Source organism: Nanorana parkeri, unplaced genomic scaffold (genome assembly GCF_000935625.1).
Source record: "Nanorana parkeri isolate BGI_ZX_2015 unplaced genomic scaffold, ASM93562v1 scaffold118, whole genome shotgun sequence".
Taxonomy (NCBI): domain Eukaryota; kingdom Metazoa; phylum Chordata; class Amphibia; order Anura; family Dicroglossidae; genus Nanorana; species Nanorana parkeri.
The window spans coordinates 351,043-360,039 of record NW_017306386.1 but is presented as its reverse complement, the minus strand read 5'-3'; the positions used below and the strand labels follow the sequence as shown (position 1 = coordinate 360,039).

At 41.1% G+C, this 8,997-nt stretch overlaps 1 protein-coding gene across 1 annotated transcript in view; it reads left to right on the top strand.

Annotated features, from left to right (window-relative positions):
• Window positions 1-5,840, top strand: part of C1QBP (complement C1q binding protein) — a 7,292-nt gene extending 1,452 nt beyond the window's left edge. Inside the window, exons 2-6 of the mRNA XM_018553382.1 lie at window positions 470-620; window positions 2,303-2,390; window positions 2,549-2,644; window positions 4,089-4,211; window positions 5,616-5,840. Of these exons, the coding sequence (XP_018408884.1) occupies window positions 470-620; window positions 2,303-2,390; window positions 2,549-2,644; window positions 4,089-4,211; window positions 5,616-5,762 (605 nt within the window). The 3' untranslated portion in view covers window positions 5,763-5,840. The remainder of the gene's footprint in view (window positions 1-469; window positions 621-2,302; window positions 2,391-2,548; window positions 2,645-4,088; window positions 4,212-5,615) is intronic.
• The last annotated feature ends 3,157 nt before the right edge of the window (window positions 5,841-8,997 follow it).

Sequence of the window (8,997 nt, the reverse complement as noted above, 5' to 3'; positions counted from 1 at the left end):
TATGGGGGTAAGCGGGGGGGGGGGGAAGAGCCCCCTTTACAGTGGGTTGGGGCAAAGGGCCACCATTTCTGGGGGGGAAAGGCCCCCATTTCCAGAGGAGGGGTGGACGGGGCCCCTTTCCATGTGGGGGCGAAGGTCATGGCATGCCACTCGGCTTCTTGATTGGTCAGGAAGCCAGGCTGCCTAGCAACAAGTTAAGCAGGCTTCCTAGCAAATCAGGAAGCTGGGCAGCGGGTCATGACGTGCCACCCGGCTTCCTGATTGGCCAGGAAGCCAGCTCCATGTGTCCTCGTGGCACTGTCCCGGCATCTGGCTAAGTTTTCGGAGCATTTGGGCGAGTAAGTACACTCAAATACTCGGTATCAGTGTATCCCTACTTAAAAGAGTAAAGTAATATTTCTTATGTAAATCATTCTCTCAGCAAAATATTATTTTATCCGCTGCTAAATTACAACCTGTATTGTTTCAGGAGACAAAGCCTTTGCAGAATTTTTGAATGATGAAATCAAAGAAGAGAAAAAAATCCAGAAACACAAGCACCTCCCCAAAATGTCTGGTGGGTGGGAAATGGAAGTCAACGGAACAGAAGCTAAGCTGACCCGTAAAGTTTCTGGAGAGAAGTATGTACAATGCTCAACTTTTGTCATCAGCTGTGAGCATCATTTTTGTTTTTTTTTTGTTTTTCTTAAAGTAAAACTCCACATTTGCTACAAAAAGCCTTAGCCTCCTAAGCTAACCTAACCTGTGATGCATACTTTTTGCACTAACAATGTAAACACTGTAGGAAGCTGCAGCATAAGAATCCCTCGGAGCGAGGTTCTAAGTTAAATTGTCATAGGGGTCTAGCAAAGACAGGTTGGGGGTTTTTTTGTAGCAAAGATGTAGCTGTACATTTAAAGTTGAAATTAAGTTATGAAAAAAGAAGCTCCCACAGTCCTCCATGTCACATATTTATACATGTATTTAGATATTTGGGGTCTTTTTTAATGCTCCAGTCAGACATCTTCAGTCTCATGCAGGGGCGTGGAATTCCTATCGCCCAAGTGTTTTTCTTTCTACATTTAGCCCTGCTTCGGGCAAGCGGGGCTAAATGTAGAGCAGCCGCTCGTTTTGTACAAGTGAACTGGGTGGCTGTGCAGCCTCCCAGATCACTTGTAGCAGCCAAAAGTCTCCCAGGCCCCCTGGAACCACAGCAATGATTTCAGGATGGGGATCAGACCAGACATTCGTCCTCCGATCTGATCAGTGCAACAAGAGAGCTGTACTCACAGCCTTTCCGTGTCAGCTGTCGCATGTGGAGCTGTACAGAAGATCCTGCACAATGCTGTGCTGGATCATCTGTATTGGAGGGCAGGCTCCATAAACTCCGGCCCTCCACCTGTTGTGGAACTAAGTCCTGTGAGGCATTGCAAGGCTGACAGGTACAGGCATTACTCGCATGCTGGGATTTGTAGTTAAAGCACAGCTGGAGGGCCGGAGTTGCCCACCACTACTCCAGGGCAGACAGTCAAGGAAGAGACGCATCCTGAAATAATGCTGTGAACACATGCTGTCTTCTAGCTCCTAAGTAACCAAGAGTATCAAACATGAAGTTCTGTAGTTGTTCACATTCTTCTTAGCCAGGATCTGTATTGTGACTGTCATGCACATTTAGGAGACGGTGTATGTTGTCAGTAAAAGCAGCAGCTGTCAGACTTCAGGTGACCTCTCACCTTTATCTCCCAGGGCTCTGAATCATTCTCTTGGTAAGTTGTGCTAAATAACCAAAAAAAATGATGTTAACGCTGCACATGTTGGATAACTAAAGACGGACTATTTAGATTTGTTTTTGCCTGTCTGCATTACACTGTTAAAAGCTCAAGGGCATTTATTTTAGGAACAGGGTAGCAGTGACTGCAGATGCAACTGGGCCTTTGCTTCTGAGGTCCTGCCTAGCCGTATCTAAATACATATGTGTCCTTTAGCAATAGTTGGATGTACAATTGCCCTGTTTTTGAGAAATTGTTCACTGTGTGCACTTACGCTGATTGGCCTGCAACCCTGTGCAGAGAGAAGTATAATGATTGCCATTGTTCACCTCCCTCTAAAATGCTTCTTTTCTGTGGCTACAATATGTTCCAGTTTTAGCTGGGATGCCTGTCTTACAGTGTTTGTTGTGATTACATACACCAAATACATGGTGTCATTATCTGAACTCCATGACCAGATTAGCACCTGATCTTGCTTATAAGTGCATATTATTTGTACATGTGCCTTTAAATGTTTGTATGTACAATAAGTTTTTTTTTTTTTTACTCTGTAGAATTACTGTAACATTTAATACAAACAACAGCATTCCACCATCCTTTGATGAGGAGTCTAAAGAAGCTCAGAAGGCTGAAGAGGATGAAGTAAGTTTTAAACAATTTTCTCTTAGGGGAAATATGTTTATATATTCCTTTTATTTTATCATTTATAGCACATCATGGGATATGCTACGGCCATATTTGTTGAAAAAGAATTTGTAATAAGATAAAGTAAAACTAACAAGACATTGTTTCTTCTCCAGCCTGAACTCATTTCCACACCCAACTTTGTCGTAGAAGTTACAAAGCTCGATAGCAACAAGACATTGGTTCTTGACTGCCATTATCCTGAAGATGAGGTAATGTTCCAGCTTCCCACACAGAGCTAGCAAAACCCATGAATTAAAGTTTTTATGTGTTCACATAGTTTTAGTTTTAGCATTCAGGAGAAATATCCGATGCCTATAGAACATTATGGAGCTATAATGATTATCATTTAGGACAGCAACCATTATTTCCAGCAATGAGATGAAAATACTCTATATAGACCATGGACTGGTTGTTGTGTAAGATTTTGCCTTAGGGCTCTTTCATACCATTAGCAGTGACTGACTTTTTTAGCACTGGATCAATGCCAGTCACCGCTAGGGTACGTACAAAACAAGTGTTTAGTTATATACCACGTTCAGCTAACAATGCAGGTGTGATGTGTGGTGCAGTTCTATAAAATGCAGACTTGCTGCATTTTTTCACAAGGCACTGGATTGCACTGCAGGTTACCATAGCATAGCACACTGCTCTGCTGTGGTGAGACCTGAATGTGTAGGTCTCGCTCCAAATAAAACTCTGTCATGCTGCCCACCATCCGGACCTCACTTGGCACACTAGTCCACGCACTAAAACTGAGTGTTGTGCTGGTGTTAACAGACCCTTACTGTAATATAAAGACAGTGGGGGAATTTATCAAAACTGGAGCAGCTGTGCATGGCAACCAATCAGCATCCACCTTTTAATTTCAAATCTTAACTGAGCAAACTAAAGAGAAGCTGATTGGAGCAGTTGCCCACGGCAACCAGATTTTTTTCTGCTCCAGTTTTTATAAATTCCCACCCGTAAACTGTACATACCCATGCAGCATTTAGAGGATTGCTTGCAATAATCTAGTATGGTGTTAGAGACGTGATTTATGGGTGTTTTCTAAACAATACAAGACTGTAGCATCAGTTGGGAAACTGTACCGGCACAATGGAACATCACAGTTATTGGCGAGTATGAAAATGTTTGGACCCCTAAAAATCTTTTTGTTTAAAGCAATCCTTTTACTGCTCAATTAAAACAAAAATTGAATATTATTCCAGTTGGGGAAAAATATCAGCTTACAAAGGATTAAAACTGAATTGCAGGCAGATATAAAGACACTTTATTCCAGCTATGGATTCATTGTGTGTATTGTGCATACCGCTTGTAGAAGTAGAGGAATTTTGCTATCTTTAAGTCTTGATATAGGCCCTCTGAATTCTTCTGCACAGCAGCACTGCAAGCCACCACGCTCTACTGGTGGATGCTCATCTGGTTAGACATTTGCACATTTGAAGTTAAACTTCTTTGCACCATAAAGGTGCCCATACACCTGCCAATTTATCGTACGATAATTGCGGGTGATCCCGCAATCGTACGATTATTGTAAAATTGTTTTAGATAAAGTTTTTCAAAAGGACATAAAAACTATTTTATCTGTTAGATGCATTGTACTGATATCACCTTTTTACGATGTAACATTTTGCTCTTCCTGTTGTGTTTAAGGTTGGACGTGGTGAAGAAGAAGAGAGTGACATTTTCAGTATTAGAGAGGTTAGCTTCCAGCCCACTGGAGAGACTGACTGGAAAGACAACAGCTACACTCTTGGCACAGATTCTCTTGACTGGGTTGGTATCTATTTATTTCTTCTTGATTTCTGCTTTCCTCTAACACTTTATTTCCATTTTTCTCAGTTTGGGGGACCTTTTGGTCCCATTGGTTGCAAACCTTTTGCAGATTCATATTTTTCTGCTGTGTAGTGAAGAAAGTCCGTTTTACCTAGGCCTTTCTCAAACCTATGTGCAATGATCTGCCTTCAATATGATCACCTGGTGCAATGCTAGTATTGTGATATGGAAATCTGCAGTGTTTGCATTGCTTTAGAGTGCCTGTCGCAAACAATGGAACTCCTATGGCAGGGATGGCTGAAATTTGACTTGCATCTCAATGTTAGCTTTTGGAGCAGGACAGTAAGCCAATTATTTCAGAAGAAAAACATTTTTGTTTTTTAAGAAACATTTTCCACCACCCATCTCCCCTCAGTTCCCCAGGTAAGTGACATACACGCACATGACCATCCAGATGACTTCCATTGCACCCTGGTCCAGTTCTGACGCTCACGTGCCCATCGTCTGCACTTTTGGTGGTGGACACAGATCAGCGTGGGCACCCTGACCAGTCTGCAGCTATGCAGCCCCTTATGCAACAAACTGCAATGCACTGTGTGTTTCAGACACCTTTGTCGGACCCAACATTAGCTTTTTCAGCAATTTGAACTAGAGTAGGTCTTCTATTGGATCAGACTACACTGGCCAGTCTTCACTCCCCACGTGCATTAATGAGCCTTGGCTGCCCATGACCCTGTAATCGGTTTTCCTTCTTCGACCACTTTTGCTAGGACCAGCAACATCCAACAAGAGCTGCAGTTTTGGAGTTGCTCTGACCCAGTTGTCAAGCATCACAATTTGGGCCCTGTCAGTCACGCAGATCCTTATGCTTACTCGTTTTTCTGCTTCTAACGCACCAACTTCAGGGACAGAATGTTCACTTGCTCCCCAATATATCCCACCCACTTCCAGGTGCCATTATAATGAGATATTCACTTCACATAATGTTATGGCTGATTGGTGTATATACAATAGTATGTTATCAGTTTCTTAACAAAGGTGACTAATTTTATACATGTGTGATGGCTTTTGATAGTTCCAGAGAATGGTCAGCACATTGGGAGATTGCTACTTCATAAAACCTGCACATCCATTAAGTAATGCATGCTTGTGAGCCCCAGCTCCATGCAGTATTGGTTTTCCTTTGCTCAATCATCACATACGAATAGTACATTGGATGGTGGTTTCTAATGCCTTGATTAAGGTGCTCATAGTAGGCTGTAATACTTTTTGATTGTCTTCACTTCATACAGTCAGATTTTTTTTTTTTTTAGATCTGCTTTAGAGCTCTTTGTTTAATATGCTAACTTAAGAACTGTAGTCAACAATTTCTTATTGTATGTATCTGAATTGCTTTACTTGCAGGCCCTTTATGACCATCTGATGGATTTCCTGGGGGACCGTGGAATTGATAACACATTTGCTGATGAACTTGTGGAGCTCAGTACTGCTTTAGAGCATCATGAATACATCCATTTCCTTGAGAATCTGAAAAAATTTGTTAAATGCTAGAATGTATTAGAATTTGTTTTCTTTTCTCGGTGTAACTTGTATGCAATTTTCACAGTTAAAATGTATAGGTCCAAGGATTAGTGGCCATAGGAAAAAAAATTACTTAAGTGAAGATAGAAACACGGGGGCTGCCGTGGCTTGCTTTTTTAAAAGTTGCGAGCACTGCTTCCTTATTTTGGTTTAATGCCCTAGCGAGTTGCTGACCTGGAACAAGCATGCAGGCAGTGAAGTCTGAAAGATGTGAGTTCTGCTATTTATGGTTGTTTCAGGTCAGTGGCTTGCCTGTTTCTAGTCTCACAGAATTCCTGTAAGATTTGTCCACCTACTGAACTTGTCATTTCCAAGAATCTGTTGGTAGAACACTACTTTCTGTCTTTTGACTGTATCAGATTGCCCAAGGAAATGTTTTGTGGGCTGATACCTTTCTCAAAAGATAACTGAGGTCAAAATGGTCTACATCAGAACGGAAAACCATTTCACAATTGCATAAAATCATGTTAGTATTTTTTATTTAATTTTTGCAGTATGTTCTGTGCAAATTTTGAAAAGGTATTTTTCTTTCTGTCATTTGATATCTGTACGCACCATTTGTTTTTGTACAAGTCCCATTAAAATCTCTTAACCTTCAATTTCATTTGGTGGCTTTTTGGCTATGTAACTAGTTTACAGTCTGCTTGTATAAACCTGATGTAAAACTTTATGTGCAAGTAGTAGGATACTGCATCTGTATCACCGGTTTGTGGGTGATAGAGCAGTGTTTCACAGCACCCTTTTAAAAGAAGCAAAATCTTGAGGCACCCTGGTCTAAAATGTCATCGATTTTTGTAAAGGGGGACCACACGTAAAACCAGTGGGTTTCCCCATTCACATTTAAGTATCCTTTCAAATCAAGATTCCTCTTTGCATCAGTAGCCTCCTTTTCATATCCGAGTTCCCCTTTATATCAGGAGCCCCCTTTTCACCTCGGTCTTCATTTCCCCCCCTTCACATCACAGCCCCACTACCACCCTGGTTGAAAAGTTGATTTTTATAGAGTCATTGGTTAATTGTTTATAAATAACATCCTCTTTGGAAGAATTGCAGGCACTGGATCATCCTAACTGTAAGCCCCCAATTAATTTCTATACTTTAACATGACATCCTCCGGTACACGCAAGACATTTATCCTGTCTTAGCAGTTTAAACAATGCAGATATACATATCCATCTGCTTTTTCTTCTGACATCGTTGTCCTGAGAGGAGCTGTCTTTTTAATCTGCCAAATCAAAAACACCTTGTGTCTATGCGAACAGTACATTTTTATTTGGTGTCTACACCAATTTTGCCTCTTTTGTTGATGCTTCAGATATTTCTATTGTTTGAGGAATAATAAACATCCCCAACTGTCATCAGTCAAGTTTGACCATCTGTAGGTTGTATCCTGTATGAATGAAGAACTCTACTATTATAAAATGATAGCATCAAGACAAGTTCTGAAAGCTTTTATACAGGCTTATTACTGGCCCGAGAACTAATGTTACCGGGAAATTGCCACATTTTCAGGTGGAAGCTTTTAAACAAAATTTGGCAAAAGCCTTTACTATATTTTGGTGGGTCCATTGCAAAACAAATGTAGATAATGTTCAGCTTTCAGATTATTGCCTTGATCAATGCATTCTACATAAGTGACCCACACAGCTGAGCCTTGCATCGATGGCTATCTAAGGGTCCACTATGGATGCACAAAATAGTTATGGAAATGAACTGGTGTTGCTCAATGTATCTATTAAATGGCTTACATGGAGGTTTGGGCGATCTTGGATACTGGCATATTTTGCATTGGCTTTTTTCTTTTACAATCACGGCCAAAAATATTGGCACCCCTGCATTTGTCAGAATGCACCACTTCCCACAGAAAATTGTTGCAATTACAAATGTTTAGGCATGCTCATGTTTGTTGATTTGGTATGACAAAAGGGGGGTGCCAAATCTAACATTCCACACAAAACTCAAAGTGGACTGGACAAAATTGGCACCCTCAATTAATAGTTGGTAGCACAGCCCTTGCGGGGAAAAAAACTGAAATCACCAATTTCCTGTGACCATCAATGAGTTTTACACCTTTCTTCACAAATTTTTGGACCACTGTTCTTTTGCCAACTGCTCCACGTCTTAGATTTGATGGGTTACTTCTCCCCAATTGCTGATTTCAGATCTCGCCACAGGTGCTCTATGGGATACAGATCTGGACTCATTGCTGGCCAGTCCAGTAATCATTTTTGGTTGCTTTTTGATGTGTGCTTTGGGTCATTGTCCTGCTGTAAGACCCATGTTCTCTGAGAGCCCCAATTTTCTGATACTGGGCCCTACATTGCACCCCAGAATTATTTGGTAGTCTTCAGATTTCATAATGCAATGCACACAGTCAAGACATCCACTGCCTGAAGCAGCAAAGAATCAAACATCTACCATGTTTGACTGTAGGGACTTTTTTTTTCTTTTTCTGAACACAATGATGGGCTTCACCAAAAAACTTAATTTTGTCTCATACTACTACAAAATAAATAAACATGAGAATGCCTAAGCATTTGTAATTGCAATTTTCTGTGCAAAGTGGTGCATTATCTGAAAGAAATGCAGGGGTGCCAATACTTTTGGCCATGACTGTATATTCAAGTTTGGTATCCCAAAGAGATCAAAGGCCAGACTAGTGGTTTCTTTTGATGGTTTATTAGATTCCTGCAGTATAGGCCATCAGTACCAGCTGGGCTCTGTTAACTGATGTCTGAACACCTTCAAAGCAGTTCTCTTAAGTTTGAAAAATATATAGAATTAATTGCTGTCACAAACTCCAAGCAAAGCAAAAACAGACAGTGTAAATACATATTTATCTGCCAAATAATTTATAATTGTCAGCTGAGGTTTTGATTTATAGCAGCATTTCTCAACCATTCAAATCAGAAAGCACTATTCCCATCATTAGCCCCCTTTCACAGAGTACCCCTTCACATTGCCACACCATGGAAAGGCATGACACTGAGAAACTGTCTCTTAACTAGGGTGGCTTGAAATTTTCAGAGTAATCCTGCAGGCTTACCTTTGGTGGGGGCCTGGTTCCACAGTGCAGGCACATGTCCTTTAGGTACCTGCTTGCATTAACTTTGGCAAAGAAAAGGCCATTGGAGAAGTAGGGGGGTTATGATTGATATACCATGGGTAAAGCTCAACTCTTGACACCATCCCTTTCAGGGGTGTG